The 22,792-nt window shown below is 47.6% G+C and overlaps 1 protein-coding gene across 3 annotated transcripts in view; it reads left to right on the top strand.

The window, feature by feature from the left end:
* LOC125943075 (O-acyltransferase like protein-like) overlaps nt 1–22,792 on the top strand; it is a 383,274-nt gene that overhangs the window by 345,182 nt on the left and 15,300 nt on the right. For all 3 annotated transcript variants that reach the window (XM_049661433.1, XM_049661430.1, XM_049661431.1), the window contains 4 exons: nt 3,258–3,426; nt 8,948–9,027; nt 19,987–20,076; nt 20,431–20,563. In XM_049661433.1, coding sequence (XP_049517390.1) covers nt 3,258–3,426; nt 8,948–9,027; nt 19,987–20,076; nt 20,431–20,563 — 472 coding nt within the window. The remainder of the gene's footprint in view (nt 1–3,257; nt 3,427–8,947; nt 9,028–19,986; nt 20,077–20,430; nt 20,564–22,792) is intronic.

Raw genomic sequence — 22,792 nt, 5'->3', positions numbered from 1 at the left:
CAGCCGCCGCCTATTTTGTGTACAAACAATAGCGCATTTTAGAATAATGAGCGGCAGCGCGCATTCAAAGAATCATGTTATCGATGATATCTCAATTCACGGACAGCGTTACCCTGGCCACAGAAATATGATTATTTATGCCATTGAATTGGAATCCTGCATACAAATAAAGAAAACAACGACATAATAGGTCACTGTCTCGCCCGAAAGGCGAAGCATTGATTGCAATAGCAAATAATTACACAGCTATGTGCAGTAAGGTTAGTATTTTTATCATGAGTGCAAACTGCTATAGACATTTCATTACTAAATTACCCAGCATCATGACACGCACGCAAATGCAAACATGGAGACATATGACTCGAAGCACGCGGACACTCGCTGTCAGAACGCTGTCAGAATGGTGATATGATCTCGACCGGGTGAGGTGGGTCGTCACCGCAGGAATCAGGAGACGACGATGAAGGCGGGCATCGTGATGATGAAAAATAGAAAAGATTGTATTCACTTCAATGGTACATGGTTTTGACTCTATCCGAGTCTCGAGCGGTTCTGATTAACACGGGGGCCAGTACGGCCTTAAATCCCCTCGTGGTGGCCGATGTTTCCTTCGGGGAAGTCCTCTCTCCGGTGGTCAAGTTGACGACCTCCTCTCCCTCGGGTCCACCTTCTTGGTAGCTCGCCGTTTTCGTCTGCTCCGTAGAGGTGAGACGCTTTCTCGGGGATGAAGGGGATTGTCTCGTCACGGGAAAAGCGCTGGGGCTTGCTTCCCACATTGGAGAGATGCAGATTCCAGGAAGATCATAACCTGCCGATGACTCCTTCGGGGAACTTGTGGAAGTGTCAGACCTCTATCGGGCGGTCAAGTTGACGACCTCCTCTCCCTCGGGTCCTCCTTCTTGGTAGCTCGCCGTTTTTGTCTGCTCCGTAGAGGTGAGACGCTTTCTCGGGGATGAAAGAGGATTATCTCGTCACGGGAAAGGCGCTCGGGCTTGTTTTCCACATTTGACAGGTGCAGTTCCAAGCCGATTATAACAATGGGCAGCAGCGGCGTTTGAAAGATCAGACATGAGTATGCTCAGACATGAGTAGACCAAGATCAGACTTGAGTACAAGATCAAACATCAGTATGCAAGCGGGCTTACAAGTAAGCATGAAATGCTTTTAGCTCCCGTTGTCGGGGACCTTCAAGTGACCTTGAGCCAAAAACCAGAGTGGTTATCCGGGCACTCAAACGACAACATCCGGAGATCGTTGCGAGAACAAAACGAGATCATCCGGGCAACCAGTCAAAAGTGCAAAAAAAGTGCTTTCTGGCGCCCAACCTTTTGTACACAACCGCATTACATGCACTAGTTACTGCCCAAACAGGGTACAAAAATTATTGCGTCTGAGTTCTTCCTAATATTTGTTAACAATATCACTTAAGCTGTCATTTTAAGTACGCTGAAGTTTTATTTGTCATTTCCAATAACGATGTTCAAAATCCAGATACAGGGCACCATACACTTGATTGTCATCTTTTGGCGCTGAGACAAGGTTACCTGAGGTTACCGCCACTCGTCCGTGGGTTCAGCGGCGCGGGTATTGCGCCGGCTAGAGAGATGGCGCCACACTGCGTGACCAAGCCGGCAGCGTACGGCACGCCGCGAATGGCTGTTTGACGGAGACGAGTCATGCAATGAGGTTGTGTCTGTGACAGGAAACTATTGCGTTCATATGGACCGTTGCACAGTATGGCGTGGGTGGGTGTGCCATTGTGAACATGCACTACACCCATTTTAACATTGAGGCTAGTATCATCTGCAACCATTCTCCTTTGCGTTAGCCATTTCATGCTTACATCTACTCTCGATTAAGAGAGATTCAGCAGTTCTCTTCTGTTAAAGCGTCTGTCAAAGCTGTAGGATGCACGCGTAAGTTATTAGTGAGTACCTACCTGTAATGTACCGGCCGCACTACAAGCACACCAGTTCAGTACTTCAAAGCATGAAAAACGATCCTACGTGAAGGCTTGATGAACATGTGGTTCGCCGGGCGCTACATAAAAAAATTACCTTGCTGTGCACATTTTTTTATAGTTGCGGTGTTTAGCTTCTCTAAGTTCCGGAAAAGCTAGCGCAGAGGCCTGTTCAGTATCTCTCCCAAGTGGCGCACCCCTGAAAAGGCGGGCTCCTCGCTGCAGCGCGCTTGCACGTCTTAGAAATGGGCGAGTTACCGGTGGCGGGGTTCGAATCACGCACCTCCCGCCGCCGAGTCAGGCCCCCTGAACGTTCTGCCATGACTGTGACACTACACTGGGAGTCTTCGTGCTGCATGAAAGGACACACGAGTACCCTAACGCCATAGCAGCATGACAACGTCTTGCATTGCTGTCGGCTCAATGGTACCGGGCTTTGGTCCCCGAGTTCCCAAGTGCATGGTGCTGCAGGCGCAAGTGCTGCTTCTTCAATGGTGGTACTGGGAATGGTGTAATCCTTCTACTCATTGGGAGATTATAGCTAAGGATCGGTAAGGTGACCTGACGCGACTATTATTTGATGATGGCGACGATGACGTAACAGACGCCGGCCGGCCAGGTGGAGGGACACATAAAAACGCAGTTTCAATCTTTTAACTGATATCGCTGTAAAGCTTTACCTGCAAAGAGTCGTGAACTTATTCCGCAGTGGTGTGCAGTCGGGAACCCGGTGTGAGATTCTTCCATAATAAAGTTCGGATTAAACGTTTGTTCAGTTACAATAACCTCACAAATCGTAGCTAATGTCATATGCATCGCACACTCGCCGCATTACCTTTAGCGCAGAAGCCATCTTGGAAGCGGATATATTGGGCGATTTGATGTTTGTCCATTATATATACGGCGCAAAGACCGAAAGCTCTAGAGGATAAAAAAGAAGGGAAAAAAGGCCTACAAATCAGTACGGTTTTCGTTTATTGCGGATTCGAAACATTAGGCTATTATGAGAGTTAATATCGCAAATACTTCTACAGGCCAACCATGATGATATTGCAAAGTGTGTCGTCTTCACGCTGCCATTTTGCGTTCGTGCAATTTCAGTCAACACGATTTAGTGACTTCGCACAGGAATTAAGAAACTTTGACACAATTGGGTACGTTTGGGACACTCGAGGCCTTAAGTGCTGTGGCAGTAAATCACTTTAAAGGGCGACGAATTCCTGTACGCCGCAGAGTTTTGCTCCTTTTTTCGCATTGCGGAGGACGTGCGTTTCTGACGGTATGAATGTTTTCTCAGGACGATGCCTCTGCTGATGTCAACAGTCGCGATTTGTGCTTTTCTAATGCACTACTTTGGCGATGGACCACTCTGGATGGATATCATTGGTCCATACGAGAGCTCGTGCCGATACAACTGGTGGACAAACCTACTCAACCTCCAAAACTTTATTCACACAAACAACGTGGTAAGGTTCATTCATTGGGCACGCGGTATAAAAAGCACTGCCTATAAATTACAGTCAACTTATATACAGATTTATTCGTCACTTACATCTTCTTTGTTCTGTGATATATCTGTAAATTAGCGTTTCTACTAATCTCTGTTCGAAGTTGCTGTTATTAAATTCCTCGGTCTAATTTGCTGATCGAGATTTGATTCTGACCACCGATGTTTCGTCACACAATTCCAAGTAGACTGCTTGCAAGTTAATGCTAATCTGTTCAGTCCATTTAGAAGTCAAATGCCACGGTCAATTCATTCATGAGTCTATGCCCATATATTTGCAACATGCAAAATATTCCGGGTAAAATGAGGCGTTTTTAAAAAGGACGGGTTTGAGCTAAGAATAAAGGTAAGCTAAGCGTTATGTCCAAGCAAAGGCTGTGAACTGAGATCATGCATGAGTATGCAAGCGGGCGCACAAGTAAGAACTGCCATCGTGTTAACAGCGAAGCTGTTTAACCTGGGCGTTTGCTGTCAGTTGTACGCTGGAAAACCTCGCGGTGAAATAACGTGAGGTGCGTCGCCTAGCAACGCCTTGCACAGCAACGCCACACACGTGACGTCATCGCTCGGCGAGGTTACCTCCCTCTACCAGGTCACCCTCGCCAAAGCCAAGAATTGCGGAGACTCCCAGCGGCTGCACCACCCTCGCCACATGCGCGCTCCGCAACAGCCGGGCCACAGCTGCAGATATGACATCACTGCGCAGGATAAAACTCCATCGCCGCGGCGAGGCGACGGTACGCCTCTGAGCCCCGCGCCGAGAACATTGACGTGATTATGGGACGGCTGAAGAAGGTTGTCACTCCCGAGCAAGAGGAAGCGCGGCGCGCTACCCGAGAGAGGGTTAAAGCCACTTTATAGTCCGACGCAGCGTGCGCGTCAGCTAGCGTCGGTGGAGGTTGGCGACGCCAAGTTCGTCATGTTACGGTGTTGCGAAAACCGATCCCTCTAAAGTCTAACGTGTGTGCCGTGCGGCCTTGACCCATGCATATTTTATACGAAACTAGGGGTTTCATGATGGTACGAAACTGCGACCTCGCTGCACGTGGCGCCACCAGTATCCACCAACCCATCTTGCTCGACGAGACGCGGATGCGGTCCATTCTGGGTGACGAGGCCGGCGCGAAATGCAGCATGTCGCATCTCGACGCCGGCTGCACGTACGCTGCAATACTGTGCGGCCGACGAACGCTGGATACGTCGGCCGCACCTCCCGCAGGTCAATAGAGTGCTGCGCTTTCGCTGGTGTGGCGTCGCCGCGCCGAGCGTGCTCGCGCGTGAACGCTACGTCGGCCTATAAAGTGGCCTTTAGAAGACTGCGCGCCGACCACGATTATCGTCCCGATATAAAGCGACCTTTAGTAGAAGACTGCGCGCCGACCACGAGTATTGTCCCGATACTCGTGGTCGGCTAAGTTTGGCTAAGAACCAGCCAAGCCAAACCAAGTTAAGCAAATGAAATGAAACTTAAACCTAGGGAAGGACCACCAGTTTCGCTGTTTGCCCAGTCTTTGCACCACTTAGTGTGAAGGTTCGGCTAATTTTTTCAGTAGTGGAAAAGGAGACTTCAACCGCGAAGACGCAAATTCGATAACCACAATGCAAATAATACCTACAGAGTCATGAGAACAACAATCAGGTGTAATTCGTTGAATACTTGCATTATGTTGGTGCAATGAGCCAAGGGAAAATTAGAACTTTGTTAGCAGTATAACCTCAGTAGCCTGATGCGTTGATGCCTCCGGAAAAGAAAGGTTGAACAAAATCCGGTAGATAACTGTAAAGTGCACCAGAATCCACGCCCGAACCATTACCAGGCACAATGACTGAGCAGTTTGAGTGAGTTACCTATAATATATAGGGCAACACTTGAATTCAGTTAACCAAGAGAACAGGCTGGCTTCAGGAAGGGATATTCTACGATGGATCATATCCATGTCATCAATCAGGTAATGGAGAAATCTGCGGAGTACAATCAACCTCTCTATATGGCTTTCATAGATTATGAAAAAGCATTTGATTCAGTAGGGATACCAGCAGTCATAGAGGCATTGCGTAATCAAGGAGTACAGGAGGCATACGTGAATATCTTGGCAAATATATACAAGGATTGCACAGCAAACTTGGTCCTCCTCAAGAAAAGTAGAAAGATACCTATCAAGAAAGGGGTCAGGCAAGGAGACAGAATCTCTCCGGCGCTATTCACTGCATGTTTAGAAGAAGTATTCGAGCTCTTAGACTAGGAAGGCTTAGGAGTGAGTATCAACGGCGAATATCTCAGCAACCTTCGGTTTGCAGATGACATTGTCCTATTCAGCTACAAAGGGGACAAATAACAGCAATAGATTGAGGACCTTAACCAAGAAAGTGTAAGAGTGGGGTTGACGATGACTAGGCAGAAGACGAGGATAATGGTCAATAGCCTGGCAAGGGAACAATAATTCAGGATCTCCAGTCAGCCTCTAGAGTCTGTAAGGAAGTACGTTTATCTAGGTCAATTACTCACAGCGCACCCTGATCATGAGAAAGAAATTTACAGAAGATTAAAATTGGTTTGGAGTGCATACGGCAGACATCGCCAAATTCTGACTGGGAGCTTACCACTGCAGCTGAAAAGAAAAGTGCACATTCATTTCATTCATCTGGTGCTAACAAATGGGGCAGACACTTGGAGGCTAACAAAGAAGCTCGAGAACAAGTTAAGGATCGCACAAAGAGCGATGGAATGAAAAATGTTAGGCCTAACGATAAGAGACAAGAACAGAGCGGTGTGGATCAGAGAACAAACGGGGATAGCCGATCTTCTAGTTTACCTTAAGCAGAAGAAATGGAGCTGGGTCGGCCATGTAATGCGTAGGATGGATAACCGGTGGACCATTAGAGTTACAGAAGGAATACCAAGAGTAAGGAAGTGCAGTCGAGGAAGGCAGAAAACTAAATGTGGTAATGAAATTAGGACATTTGCACGCGCAAGTTGAAATCAGCTAGCGCAAGATAGGCGTAATTGTAGATCACAGGGACCGGCCTTCATCCTGCAGTGGACATAAGTATAGGCTCATGATTATGACCTACAATATATTTTGAGAGGTGCGTGATATTGTACCCAAACAATGGTTCTTTGCGGGTGCGGTTGCACATTCAGCTCTGCTCTTATCGCACATCACATGCCGGTACGGTACTGATTGCAAAGAAGACTTGTTTTGCAGCAAGCGCATGTCACATATCCTCGAAAACGGGGTGTCATGCGTGTTCTTTTATTCTCAAAATACTTCACAAGGTATAATATCATCTAGTAAAACTTGCTGGTGGGCTAGTTGGTATGTGATAACTGGTCTATATGAAATAAGTACCACGTAGTCTTTATACAGAGCATTGCGGAAAATCTTACAAACAAAAAATAATTGAATTCTGAATTCTGGGCTTTTGCGTGCCAAAACCACCATGTGATTCTGAGGCACACTGTAGTGGGGGACTCCAGATTAATATGACCGCCAAGGCAAACAGAAAGAGTATTAAAGAGTAATTTTAGGTGGTCTAATATTTGCTCAGCTTCGTGATAGTCAAAGGACAACTGCAGGAGTTTAATTGTGACCATGTCGGGCTATTGTGACAATTTCATGTTCCTCAGACTCCTTTCACGCACTTGGTACTAGAACTTCTCCACATATTCGAAAATAATGTGAAATAAGCAAGAAAGCTCAGAAACGAAACCAAAACATGGCCGAGCAGTCGAGCGAACGCGTTCGTGCGACGTAAACTGTGGACATGCCAGCGTGGCAGGTGCGCAAGGTACGCCGGTCACTACAGCGAGGAGAATAAAAATGACGAATAACAGATGCTCAGCTGATTCCTGATCGTGCCGAATCACCGGCACAGTGTCTTCGGGTGACAATGCCAGCGGCCCCAGTTCTTCATACAGTGACAAAGCCGTGACAGCTGTGATTCTGACAGTTCAATAGCCATGAAGCGTTCGCATTCGACCTGCCACCACGAGATCTAGCGCCCAGCACAGCACATCGCTCTGCAACAAGAGTACAAAGGGTACCGTAACTACTAATCTGATGCATGCTGCTTCCTACTTGGGTGTTTTTCTCGTTCTCAAGAGAACTTTGCGGTATGTCGTGGAGCGCTGCTTACCGAATACGTATGTTGATTTATAACGTACAATTTCCCCGAGCGAACACTATACTGGCAGTCCTAGCACCAACCGGTGCACTTTTTTTACATTGCCATGGCACAGTGACGACTCGTCGTTCGCTTGAAATATGGTGCAATCCACGCAACGATGACATGATAATGTCAGAACCTAGAAAAACACGCAGACGGTGCGCATATAAGCACCGTAGCATCGCTCTGAGTCGCGCTAGTGTAAACTGTACACCTTCGAATACAGCGAGCGGGAGACCGTAGTTCGCATTGTTATGCTGTCTAGTTATCATTCTTCGTACTCTTTTTCACTCAGGTCACGTGTTTATGGGTGAGACATACATTAGAACGTTGAGTGCATGATCGTTCATTTACAGAACACGTAGTTCTGTCGCGGGAACGCCAATGCCAAAACGGACACCGTTGACAGCTCAATGAACCGGTTGTTTACGCTGCTGTGTCTAAGAGGCCTGCGCTCGTTGCGCATTTGTGATGCGACGCAAACAATGAACCTCGAAAACAAAATAACGAGTCAGCGTAGCAGTGCCTAAAAATACACCCATGTAAGTAGCAAAGTTTACTTTAGGGAAGTGCCCGCAAGTATGACTGGCAACCTTCGATTATGGCATCGTACCAATTCTTAGAGTACGCTGTGTCGCCGCTTCTCGCTGTAAATGTACGAAATGAAGAATGATTTATTACAAATCCGTATGATGAAAACTTAACCATAAAAGTACTTTTCTTCATACTAGTGGCCTAAGATTCAGGTCAGTCACTCAGGTTCGCCACTAACAGAGGCACAAACTCGGCACTTGTGATAGGCCTAATCTCGGCTGTCCGCGCACAAACGCGGCTGAAACTATGTGGGCGGCTGGCGAGAGCTGAATTTCTTCCAGCGAACAACGCAACACTTGACAACCATCACTTGACCGTCGACACAAAACGCAACTTCCCGTGAAAGCACCTCATACCAAAACCTACTAGCTCACGATCGCCGGCTTCTCGAGGCTGCTGTCTGCAATTCATTTGCAGCATGTTCTGCGTATGTCACCGTTTACGTCATAACACAATGTGGCCAGTAGCTGAAGAGGTGCCAAGGCAGCTGGTTCGAGGCAATTAACGAATTTCATTTGGACAAAAATATGCGCAACCGACAAGCCGGCCGTGTTGCAGAAATGACAGAAGTATGCAGAGGGACGAAAACAGCAAATATTATTCCGAATCGCTGACCTCGAAATATCGCCCGAGTTGTCCTTTAAGACATTAGTCGCCGTCTATGGTATGTTCTGTTAGAACGCTCACGTTTTTCAAAATGCCTTTTCGATTTTTTGCAGTGCTTGCCGCATACTTGGTATTCAGCCGTGGATTTTCAACTTTATCTAATCTCGCCCATATTTATTTATTTGCTTCACAGGTAAGAACACTGAAAAACGTTTGATGCATATTCTTTCTCAAGGCTGCTTGGTTCCGAAGTGCCACTACAAGATTCCCTTCGGGTCGTGTTATCACAACGTTTGCAAATGTGCTACACTCCTATAGCAATATAGATATTTAGACAATGCGTACAATGGCCGCAGCTTTCTCATTCGGGCATTTTAGGACAAAGCTGAATTACTAGAATCACCTGCAAGCATGAATCTTAATCCCAATTGCAATGGTTTGTATCTCTTCAGTGTATTGATCACAAAGCTATTCAGCGTACCGGCTTCAGAACTTGTAAGAGCAGAAAATGCACAATCAATAAAAGGGATCTAAGTTTATCTTCAATAATTAGTGATGTACGCACAACAAATGGCAAAAACAGTATTATGTGACATGTGCATTGAGGCTTCCTTGAATTTTAGAATGGTTGCTGACTAATGAAAAAAATATAGCTTGTTTTAAAGCGAAGCTTTATATGTATAGGTGAAATCGTATATGGCTAGGCAAAATCGCCCGTGTACAGAAAGCTATCATCAGCAGCATTTGCTCGAGTGTCGTCTTCTCTGCAGCTGGCTCGTTTGCGCCCCTCGGGTTAATTGCGCTCGTGCTCGTACTCGGCACGCGCTCATGCAACTGCTCCCGCCTTCATCGTCGTCTTCTTCCACGGCTGGCTGCGTTGCCGCTCATAATTCCAGCTTAGAATTTCATTTCTCTTCTGTCGTCGAAATGTGGAGGCCGCGTTTACGGGGGGTATGAGTCATTCATTGTCTTACGTAACGGACAAATTTAATTTTGAAGCAATTCAATTTCGAAGAATGGCAAGCGGCAATGGCGGGTGAATGTAGCGAGCCTACATGCAAGCGATGTTTTCAAACAGCGCTTGCATGTAGGCGCCCTAGGCGAATGCTGCTAACCACGTCGCCGAGCAAACTCGAGACATCGAACGCAAGCGACAACGGCGGACTGCTGGTTTGTCGTCGTTCTCTCCGTCGCCGCCAAAAGTGTGTGTAACCTCATAATTGTAATATACCTTAATGAACCCTCGGGAATAACTCAATGATAAACACCGGGACCATATGTTTCAGCTTCGCTGGTTAACCATCTTCACGGAATGGAACGGCCGACAAATTTTTTTTTTTACAACAACCGGGTGAAACCATGGGCACATGAGGCAACCAAGGCTATGCAAATAAATAAAATATGACGCGGTAGTCAGAGAAACTTTCTTCTTATTAAAAAAATATGGAAGTAAGGCCCGTACTAGTGTCCGTCAGCGTTGTGATATGGCGAATGAGAAACACAAGAGACGATGAGGAAGATAGTTCAAAGTAAAGCTCAAGGGAAGGCCGCATTCCAGTGCGCTGCGACTATTGCAAGTGTCGACGGAATTTAGCAACTGCGTTATTTAATCCCATTATTCTGAGCGCCATGCGAGGATTCTCATTCTCTTGATTGCAGATGCAGCCGAAATGCAGCTTCATGACGTCGTCTGTCTCAGCGCCCCTTTAATTTCGCACACGAAAAACGAGTTAGGACTTCGTGAGGGTACCTACTCGATTGCTATTTGATGTTGATTTCCGTAGCAGGCCGTGGCAACATACCTCGTTTATGTTATGCTCTCTGTATTTTTTGCTCCATTTAGGTAAATGTATTGTAATTGAATAAGTTGGAATTTAATGTGGGTTCGAACTTTTGATGCTTGATGAAATCGTGAATGCTAACATGGCGGACATTAGGCTGGTTTAATCATTCACTCAGCTGCTACAGAATAAATGTGCCGTGGTATATTGTCGGAAGAAAAGCGGCAGCTTCACGCTATGATCGGTAATTCGTAAGCCGATGGGTGTCTCCGGCCACGGCCATGTCCTGAGGGGGCACACTTATATCTGGGTCGCTGCAAGGTAGGACGCTCCGCGCCAATATAATAAAGCTCATTCAGCTACCCATATCGTTATAAAAAGGCGTGGCGCGCAGCCGTGGGAGCAGCGAATCACTGGGCGATACCACCACCATAGCAGCCATGGTGGCGGTTAATATATTGGTGGCGGTGAAGCTACCACAATGCCACCGTAACTGCTGCCTCGTAACTAGAAGCTGCTGCATATGACCAGGCAGGATCGACGGTTACAATAATCGCCACACTCGTGTTATCTGTCCCCCCTTTTCTCGCCTGTTTCGTCGCGCTTCCAATACATCGCTATGAACATCCACTTTAGCCTAGTCTTTATATTCAGAAAAAAATAGGCCATGGTCCTAGCTTGGTTACCGAGAACATCAGTGAAACCTACAAAGTGCCTCTTGGAAGACGGAAAATATTTCTGAGGTTTAATTTCCCAAAATTACCATATGGTTATGAAGCACGCTGTAGTCGGGGACTTCGGTTTAACTTTAAGCACCTGGGGTGCTTGGCAGGATGCGCTGAGTTTCTCGTTCGCATGAGTTTTACCCGAGTTTTGTCGATGGCAGTCAGCGAATGGAGCTAGCAAGGAACGTGCAATAACAGCAGGCAAAAAGAAATGTGGAGATAAAGCCGCGTATGACAACATGAGCGCACCCTGCGCGGCACAGTGCTTCCGCGCTACAAGCACAGAGGACTGTGCAACAAAACGCGCCAGCGCCGCGTATTGTTATCAAGGTATTATCGCAATTTAGCAATACCGTCAGTGTCCCGCTGTCTATCTGCACACTTGCCGTGAGCCGCTTGCCACGCCTCTCTCGGGCGCGTGAAGGGTGTGCCTCCTCTTTCGGGCATAATCTTTCTATCCTGCGTGGAATGTGCAACAGGGCACATGCGGTGCATTCTTGCACCTACACTTTCCCTCAATCGAACACTTTGAAAAACAACAAATAAAATAACAAATATTTTATTTCCTAAAGTATCGGTTTTTCGTTTTGAATGCTATAAATTTCTGATGACAAACGGGAATAGAGTGAAATAATAAATTTTGCACTTTTTTGCCGCGAGTGGCGACAGTAAGGCGAAAGCTTACAAGCGCATACATTCTCTATGGTCGCACGCACGAGGGAGTTCATACGGCGAGCTGTCGCCAGGGGCGCTGCAGTGCTATTCTCGATAAAGTCGATGCGATAATGACGCAAAAAATTAGTCATGACAACGATCTGTCCATTTCCTGTCTATTAAGGAATTGGCAACGCAGCGCCGCGGCACGGCTGTTCGCCGCAGGTGTTTTCACTGAGGCGGCTATTAAGGCTGCCGGTTTACCAACTCTAACGACACTCTAATCATAGAGACAGGAGCAAGGGCTGTCGCTGCAAAATTGTTGTGCGGTATTCTAGAGTCCATAGTGACGCAGCACAGTGAAAATGCACAAGTTTATCTGCGTGCGTGAAGTCTCCGCTACGCATTGCGAAGAAGAGCGTGCTGCCCAGCGACACCGCTTGCCCAGTGAAGGTGCCTCCGTGAGCATGTACGCAGAATTTGAGTGTGTTGTTCACTCCAATGTGCTTGCCGATTGCATCTGCTGCTGAGCTAACAGCGATCGCAGATCGATATCGTAACGACAGCGCAGCAATCGCATTTTGAGGGTGAGTGCTCTTGTGTGCAGTTAAGAAATTAGACTTCGAATGCAGGAAGGTGTTGCAATTGTTTAGTATGCGGTGCTTGTGCTGAAGAAATGCCATCGCACTGGGTGTGTTTACGCTGACCGCTGACCGTGTTTGCGACACTGCGGCTCCGTTACATCACTGATGAGAGAGCAGCCATTTCAAACGACAGCTGCGATACGGTGTCATTGGAAAACACTACGCACTGATCAGGATCGTCGTCCACCACGGCGCATTGACGCCTTGCAAGCAGCTACAATGACGGGCCGATAATTATTTGCTGTGGGCTATGTCGCCACAATGTAGGCAATGAACCATGTTGTGGGGCCATCACAGCCCAAGAAGATATATGCATAAGCCAGCGAAAACCGACGCTTTTTGTTATAGTGGTGCTCAGTACATCACCGATGACAGTGCGTTGTGCGTGTTTTATTTCGCCGGTGAAGATTGTTAATGCCTCTCAGTTCCGCACCACGTTGCTGTTGCCGAAAAATAAGTTGGGCGTGGCCCAACCGTGGTGGCCGCGCACAAGAGTTACATGCCTCGCACGGGGCGTGACCTATGGTTTTGATTAACAGGGGAACTCGTGCGAAACTCGTACATCGTGAAACCCCCTCGAGTTGAACTTGTGAACATGGCGGCGGCAGCAGCAGGTTGTGTCATCGCATCCAGTGGCAGTAAGCGTCAATATGACCATCTGGACTCGTTCACCTACATGACAGACGTAGAGTTTGAGCGTCATTTTTGCCTTTCCAAAACGTCAGTGCGCTGGCTGTGTGACGAGTTAGGTGAAGGCCCTCGTCTGCGGAGACAGCGTGGCGGGCAAATTATACTTTCCGAGCACAGACTGGTGTGACTAGGCTGCGGAGAAAAAGTTCGTGCGATCGCTTTGGCTCTCTCCTGTTTCAAGAGCTGCTCATCCACCCCGCCCCAGCCCCAGGCCAAGTCCGGCGTCGTTATTGGAGTACTGGGGCACCTGTGAGCATCTAGAGTTCAACCCGGACCAACCAACCTGCGCAGGCGAAGTGGTCGCGTTATATTGGAAGACTCAGAATGGACGCCGGCCTGCCTTCCGGTGAAACAGGTGCCGAAATCAGTTTTCGCAGTTACACGGTACCGCTGCACTGCACGGGCAGAGAGGCGAAGGAAGTTACTTCGCCAACACGGACCGCCTCAGCCGTCCGAGCGACCACCTCTCTAGGCGGCAAATGATTTGGCTCGCGTAATGCGTGAGCAAAAGCGTAGACATATGGTTGTCCAAGGAGATGACCGGCGACTTGTTTCCTTTATCGAAGCACGCCATCGCCGACTGGAGGAACTACCTCCGTAAGGTCGCGAGGGAGGAGCTGCTGGCACGACCTCCACTCGGTGGCCCCGGGTAGATAGCGCAAATTGACGAGTGCCTTCTTCGCGGCGAGCAAAAGTACAATCAAGGCCGCCTAATGACGGGCGACAACTTTCCGCCGAGCCGCCAAAATTACTATGGTGTTAAAGATGGTGGCCCATAAGTCTTTGGCATGTTCTGCGCGACCAGAGGGGTGCTGAGACTTTCAAGGTCGACCGACGAAAGACGGCGACGCTGGGCGCCAGTATTGCAGCCAATGTTCAACCGGGGACCGTTATTCATAGTGACGAATTGGCCGCATACAAACGTATCCCAAATTTAGTGGATGCTAACGGGGCTATGCCTCAATCTGCATTGGCAGATAGTCAACCACAGCGGGCACCTTGCGCACCCCATCACGGGCGTTCACACGCAAAAAATAGGAAGTTATTGCCAAAAAGTGAAGCGCCACCTCGTCAGCGATGGGCACAGGGTAACTGCACCGATGCTGGAGTCCCACCTGGGATGGATATGGTGGCACTCAACGGCCACGTGCGCTGCAAAGACCCTTTCTTGCGTTTGTTAGAAGCCGCGGATCGCTCGGGCTACCCAGTATAAAGACTCTTTCCTGCAGTTGTTAGAAGCCATCGCTCGATGCTTGCAGTATGGAGGTGCATCGCAAAGTAAAATAAAATAAAGCGTAGTTTTCTGACCATTGCATGAACGCTTTCCGACATTCCTGAGTTTTACACAGTAAGCGCCCGGCAAACAACTTATCTATTCGCCGTCGCTGACCTCGTCGCGCAGCTGGGGCAGCTGGGGTGCCTCGATGCGTGCGCGCACATCGAGGTACCCTACTCGCAGCCTTTCTGTAGCGCGAGCAACGAGCGAACTGTTAAAATCCCAGTGTGAAAACCAAGCGCGCACCAATCGGATCTCGGAAATGCTAGCGCAAGCACGTAGCGAGCCGCACCAATCGAATCCAGACAAAAAAAAGAGGAAGGCGAGTGTCCCCACATGGTATAACGGAAAACGTATTAAACTACAAATTAGTCTTATACATATTCACTGTACATCTTGTAAACTTTGAAATGCTTACAACCCACGTTAATTTGACCAATATTATTGAACAAAACCCATTTATTTTATAACTTGCTTGTGCCTGTAATTCACTCGGTGGAACGACAAACAAGTGAAAGAAGACACGACCACGCACCGACCGTATCATCACGTGAGCCCCAGTTTGTCGACCGCCCATATGGCAACGGCCAAGGGATGATAGCCACCCAGAGGGAATCTAGATAAACCAATGAAACTGGAGGCGTGCAGGCGGACAAACGTTCTCTTGTTACCGTTAGTTCTTTCATCTTGGGGTGTCGCCAGAGCTCGTGAAGAACCTGAGTTCGCCAAACTCGGTGCATCCTGCATAGCACCCCTGTGGTTCTTTAAGGTTGCCCAATGCACGGTATGTTTTTTTTTTTTGCATTTCTCTACCACCGAAATGAAGCCACCGCAGCCAGGATTCCTTCCTGCGACCCATGGCTTAGCAGCGCAGCCTCACAGCTTCTACGCCATCACGGTGGCTTAACGCATAAAAAGAGATAAAGAATGATAGCTCAGTAATTACTCGACAAGTTTAATATTATGCTCAAAACAATACAGTTCAATGACACATTGGAATTAACACACCGTCCATTCTTACCGTATGCGTGCTGTTTGTGTTTTATACTTTGGCATGGACACTGGAAAACACAGCGAATAACGACAGTACATCTCTTTCGAACACAGGTTGATTGAAATTTTCATAAAGGATGCAATTCATCCGCATTCATTTAACTTCTCATTAGTGATATCAGTGCCTTTTATAGTTCACCCGGAATAGAATGTTCTTTAAGCACTCATAATGCTCAGGAGCTCTTGCATACATAATTTAGCTTAAAAGCAGTAATTAACCTACAGAATTTGCCTTCGCCCTACGCATCACCAATTCCCTGCTATCTAATTTCACCAAACATGAACAAGGTGCCTCATTTACATCATCCAGCACAGCAAAAATACCTACATGAAGTTTTACATTGCCCACTAAACTAGGAATAAATGAGAACTCGACCATTATTTGCAACGCAAGTAGTAAATCACAAACGCTAAAGGTTTTCCGCACAACAACGATAACAAGGCTTCAATTTCCATAGATTGTGAAATTGGTGTGACGTGTGATTTCCCCAGAATTCCAGGGAACATTGACGATAACGGCAGCATAACGCTTTTAAACACCTGCTTAAAGAATTTTTTCAGAACCCGTAACTATCTGACGCTTTGTAAATTTGCGCCGCACATAACCTATAAAACGCGTAAGCCCCCCATTCCTCTGATATGATAATTTTGTAGCCCCGCGAGCGCTATTACGAATTTAGGCAGATAACCACTGCAATTACATACACACCTGAAACGATGACCGTCGACAACAATTTCATTAGAATTCAAGCTATGTAGCGATACCGTATTTCTGAAGTCATGCTTATTAAAGCGAAGCTTTCTATGTCTCACTGATTCGTCCGTGAGCACCGAAAACACGCTGCAGGAAAGCCAACTTCCACAGTGGAACTATCTGCGCATCTTCGAACACAGAAGAACAACGGCTGTACATTGGCGCACACAATAGAAGAACTGCGCGCGACACACGTATCGTAGAACACTACAGTTTACATTTGCAGTTGTACCGATATGAACAATGGGAACTGCAACGCCGCGCTACCCAGCCAAACATATATGTCTGCATTGCATAACGCGCGTCGCGCAATGAATTCCCGGCCGTCTCCATGGGTAGGCCGCGAGTGCAGCGCACGGTAGAAGAGGCTGTCGTGCGCGAACGTTAGCGCGAGCGCGATCGTGCCCGTAAGGCCGATCCGGTGAATCGGCAACGGCATGCAGTCAGTGAAATTGAGTGTGTGCGTGTAATCAATGGCAAATAAAGGCTGTGAAACGTAACTAAATGTGTCTTCATTCAACTTCAACGTTCAAAAAGATGCAATCCGAAACAGACAATCAAATCAAATATGCATCGCATCGGGTCGTTCAGCGTTTCTTGGGTTCGTTGCGTGGTCGTTGGCTTTGGTATTTGACTTTGATTCAGTTTGCATGCAAGAAAGCTTCGCTTTAAACCATCTTTCTTTATGAAAGGAGCTTTGCTTTTTTTTCATCTGTAGTGGTCGCTTTGAGACTTCCGTTGCTTCGGCTATATGAGACGTACACCGGTATCATCCTTCTTTACTATGCACCCTGTTGCCAAGGCCGCCCATGAGCACGGCTGGATGACGACGGGGATATGACGCTGACAGGGTGACGATGCTGCAATGGCGAAAAAGAAACGGCGTCGCTGGAACGCCGAATAAACTTTGAGGACGATGGCATGACGGCAATGATATGACGATTCTTAAATTAGGACGACGACAGCGTGGCGACGACGATATGAGTACATTGGGACAATGACGGTATGACGAATACATTATGACAACGCATGCATGATAACGACTGTCTCACAGCGACCCGACGTCAACAATGGCATGACATCGGTGGAATGATTGCGACTGAATGACGACAGCTTGATTACGATAGCATGACGAAGAAGAATTGACGTCGATGGAGGGTCGAAGGCCATATGATGACAATGGTATGTCGATGACTGTGTGTGACGACGATGGCGTGACAATTACGGCATGACAAAAGTCGGATGGCAAAGTTAGAATGACGAGGATGAAATGACCTTGACGATATCACAACAACGCTATGACAACGAAAGCATGACGATGATGCTCTGATGGCAATGGCATGATAACGGTATAAGGACTGTGATGCAGGTCCTTCCGCTAATGTTTAGAACGGGTCCCTGAGGCAAAATCCAAGAGATACCAATGAAGGACAAAGCCGTTCCTTCCGGGAAAGCACACGAGACATTTAATACAACAAGCATCAACGAATATGTAATAAACACTTAAGAAAATATTTACAGGAAGATATAAGTACCACTGAAATTAGGATATCACCAACGCACTAAATAGAGTTGTGGCATAACGCGAGCGCAAGCTTACGGTAGAGTCAACGCAACAACAGTTCGACGTTGACGATCGAGCGTTGAGCGAGGTGATGAGACAAGCGGTGCTGTTCTCTCCAAGCCAGTGATGTGGCGGAGCGACGAGTTGATTATTGGAGCACGGCCCTTCCGCCTGTCCAAGAGGACGCAGGCCCCTCAGCGGTACTTTCAGGTGGAAGCAGTAGGAGACCGGGACGGCTTGACCAGGCAGCTGTACGCCCACTCAAGGCCCGTAGCCCGACCGCTCAGGCTCGGCCTACGGGCACAGGTGTCCGCCGGCCTCGGGTAGAAGTCCGCGGTCTGGCATAGTTGCGAATCATAGGAACAGGTTGGCCAGATGCCCCGGTTGGGTAAAGTCCTGGTGGCTCGGGTTCGTAACCGTACGGCCTGTCTTCATCTCCTGGTCCGGTGGCTAACATTCTTACAGAGTCACTTCCTGGAACTCCGCCGCGTTCTGCTAACGGGCGTCGCTTTTCTTCAGACCTGGCCATTGTGTCCTTTTCGGATTTGTAATTTCGGAGCTCCGTGTGGACGAATGATAGGTTCGTCGGATTGTATCGCTTTCGTTTTATTTTCTTTGCATGCTGCGTGCCATCTTGCTCGCCGCTCTTCGACGTTATTTGTGACACCATGGACTCACGTCCGCGCGCGCACTTTTTGTCTTTATCTTTTCATCTGACACTCCATGGCACTTTGCTTCGTACAGCACATCCAGCAAGAGCACAATGGGAAGACGACGAGTGCATAATGCGAATGGGGTGACGAAGATTGTATCATGAAGCGTGTGCGAGGATGATGGCGTGACGACGGTGGCAAGCCGAGAGTCGGATGATGGAAGCTGGAGTGACGACGATGCAAGGATCACGATGGCGACACGGCGGCGGTGACAACGGTTGCGTATGACAACATATGTCGACGATGTCATAGCGTATGACGTGTTACAGCGATGTCACCGCTACAATGTCACTGCGTATGACAACGTGTGACGACGATGGCGTGAAGACGACGACTTGACGAGAGTCAGATTACAAAGCTGGAACGACGATGATGCTACGACCACGACAGCATCACAATCACGAATAAAGGCCTAATGGCCCAAGCTGTTAAATAACTTAGGTCACTGGGTCGGCGTAGAAATTGTGAGGATGGCGCCATGACGATAGTAAGATCACGGAGCTGAAATGAGGACGATGGAACTACCGCAACGGTACCGCGACCGCGAGAGCATGCCTAGTGGCCGAAACTGGTAGACAACTTGGATCACTCTGTCGGCGTAAGAGCTAGATAGATAGATAGATAGATAGATAGATAGATAGATAGATAGGCTCAAAACATCTGAAGTAGCCAAAGAATCAATAATTGTATCAAAAACTGACTGTACAGTTACTATTTCCAAAGCGCGGAATAAACCTACACAATGGAATCCATCAGTACTCGTCGCCCATAGCAATGCCTTCATTCTCTCTTAAAATAATATTGCTGCAACCATTGGCTTTCCAACAGAAGTGGAAAAACTGAGGGAGGGTTTCAGGTAATGGCTCTACACAGGAAAAAAAGAAACAAGGGTTTAACAAGTTTCTTTCAGCCCCTGAAATAGCTGAAACACATGGAAATTTGCCTTCGCACCATTCTCACCGGCTTCCCCATTTAGTCGAAACAGGAACTGGGTGAGCGACATGTTCCTTCAGGACTCCGTGAAAACACGCATACAACGTTTTCGCACTACCAGCGCCACTATGAATTAGTTATCTTTCAGTTACTTATTCGCAACTTGTCCCAGTTCGCCGCATATATTGCCACACTGGGTTCATGTGAAGCGTATTCTTTACCGGGGTAAACATATTCACGCGAGGAAAACCTGAAAAATGAATACTAATGTTGACTTCTGTGCAGCATAATACGGCGTTTAATGCTTTTTTTTTCTAGACCTCCTCTGGGACTTCCACTTTTGATTTGTATTTCTGTACGCACAGGTGGCCTCGTGTCGGAATGGCAGTTTGCGGAGTGCTCGTCGTGGCATCGACTGTTTTCAGCACAGTGTTTACGGCAGTGAATGGAGTGGGGTGCGTATTCGCTTCGCGGATGCTTCTAATTTTGGAATGTCGTTAGTAACTAATATAACTAAGTAATATTCATGGAGTCCAAGACATCGGGTAACTGATTGCGGGTATACCCTGTCTGACCCACTTGCAATGGTCCTTTAAGGTGAAATTGTACTATTTATAGCATTACGCATAGTAGTGTGCTCAGTTTTTTTTACCATACATAGTTCAATAGTTATTCACCTATCGGTAGTATCATTAGTAATACTGATAGTTTTTAATCACTACTCCTTACGCTACAATTTACTGTACAGCACTGATGAACCAAAAATCTCAGCAAATACGATACTTTAGTACTCTCAAATATTTTCGCAGGTCTGTGCCCGGTGTTTATGACTACATGCAAGATGTCTATATGAAGCCGTATTTCCGCATCGCAACGTATCTGATTGGCATTCTCTTGGGACACTATATTGTCTACAACAAAGAGGGCATCGCATTGAAAAAGGTAAGCAAGTGATAAACATTCACTGAATATATAGCTCATATATGCGAAAATGACGACGAACATATCATACCATCGCATACACTGATGCCCCTGATCGATGCCAATACAAGGCATCTCCCTGGCTACTCTCTTCCTTCAGATCCGCTTCTAGTATATTTCATCTTTATCATCGCCTCACCCATGGATCTGGTGGGGCACGCTCTCGTATTGCTCAGCAGCTGGTTTCCTCCGTATTCCATCTTCACTTGATCTATAAAGCACAGTTTCAGGGCCTCCCGAAAGCGCCTCCCCAATACATATTGCCACTGTCGATAGGTCGCTGCTGATGAAATATTTAAAGCATGATTGTAAGATAGTATGCAAATTTTAATGGTACCTAGAACTTCTAGTTTGAAATAATTAGGTGTTGAAACGTTTGCTTGCGCTACGCCATTGTACGACGTACAACTTACTAGGCCGCGAACGTAGAAACGCACACCTGCATCATTTTTGGGCGTCATAAGATTACAGTATAATCTCGGTAAACGAAAATAGCTTAAACGAAATTGCTGGTTAAACGCAACAGCCGCTTCTATATTGGTTGGTTTTTTATTTGCATCATGCAAAAGAAGCTCTCGTTAATTGGAATTAAAATTTTCGCACCTCTCTGTAAACGAAGCAGCAAAAGCAAGCTCCAAAGTATTTTTTCTAGAAAAAGGCAGGCCTTGACATTTGTTTTGAAGAAAGCCATCCTTAATAACATAGCTCCAATACTCATGTAAAGAAAACTTTGATAGATATTTATAGCATAGAGTGTGCCGTCCGAGCGGCTTTGCGGCACCGCCACTCGCCCCATAAAGAGACATCATGGGGTGAGCGGCGGTGGTGAATGCACTCTACGTCGCGAATTTGCTCCTTTTCTGGCACTCCTTTTCTGTTGTGGAATAATTTGCTTCCGCCTTCGATAGCGACCGGCTAGCGTAACTTACAACCCTTTCTAGTCCGTCAGTCCTCTGCACAAGCACGGCGCCGAGACCTACGCTGCTTGCGTCGGTGTGGACTTCGGTATCGGCATTTTCGTCGAAATGCGCAAGTATTGGCGGCGATTGCAGGCGTCGCTTCAGTTCTTCAAATGCTTCGACTTGCGGCGTCTCCCACTTGAACTCGACGTCGGCCTTCGTGAGATATGTCAGTGGCTCAGCGATCCGTGAAAAATTCTTGACGAAGCGCCTATAATAGGCGCACAGTCCAAGAAATCTACGCACTGCCTTCTTGTCAGCGGGCGGAGGAAAGTTGGAGATGGCCGCAGTTTTGTGAGGGTCGGGGCGCACTCCAGACTTGTTGATGACGTGGCCCAAAAACAAGAGCTCCTCATATGCGAAGCGGCACTTTTCTGGCTTCAACGTGAGTCCGGAGGTCTTGATTGCTTGAAGAACTGTTTCAAGGCGCCGGAGGTGTTCCTCGAAGCTTGAGGCAAACACAACGACGTCGTCCAAATAGACGAGGCAAGTCTGCCACTTCAAGCCTGCCAGTACTGTATCCATGACACGTTGGAAAGTGGCAGGCGCCGAGCAAAGACCAAACGGCATGACCTTGAACTCGAACAGTCCGTCTGGTGTTATAAACGCAGTCTTCTCCCGGTCCCTCTCGTCGACTTCGATTTGCCAGTAGCCGGTTTTGAGGTCCATCGACGAAAAATACTTTGCGTTATAGAGTCGATCCAAGGCGTCGTCAATCCGTGGGAGGGGGTATACGTCCTTCTTCGTGATCTTGTTGAGACGACGATAATCGACGCAGAAACGTAGGGTTCCATCCTTCTTCTTCACTAACACCACGGGGGACGCCCACGGACTCTTCGACGGCTGGATGATGTCGTCGCGTAGCATTTCGTCGACTTGTTGCCTTATGGCCTCGCGTTCGCGCGCCGAAACTCGGTACGGGCTCTGACGGAGTGGCCGGACATTTTCGTCGGTTATGATGCGGTGCTTGGCGACAGGGGTTTGTCGAACTTTTGACGACGACGAGAAGCAGTCCTCGTATTGCAGGAGCAGAGCCTTTAGTTGTTCTTTCTTGTGCCTGGGAAGGTTCTGATTGACGTCGAAAGTTGGTTCAGGTACTATAGTCGTCGTCGCAGGTGCACTGGAATCCGTGAAGGCGAACGCATTGCTGGCTTGTACTATTTCGTTGATGTAGGCGACCGTGGTGCCTTTGTTAATGTGCTTGTATTCGGGGCTGAAGTTCGTGAGCAGC

The sequence above is a fragment of the Dermacentor silvarum genome, chromosome 2 (genome assembly GCF_013339745.2).
Source record: "Dermacentor silvarum isolate Dsil-2018 chromosome 2, BIME_Dsil_1.4, whole genome shotgun sequence".
In the NCBI taxonomy this organism is placed as follows: Eukaryota; Metazoa; Arthropoda; class Arachnida; order Ixodida; family Ixodidae; genus Dermacentor; species Dermacentor silvarum.
The sequence above is the reverse complement of the archived record's forward strand: the minus strand, read 5'-3'. Positions and strand labels throughout refer to the sequence as shown.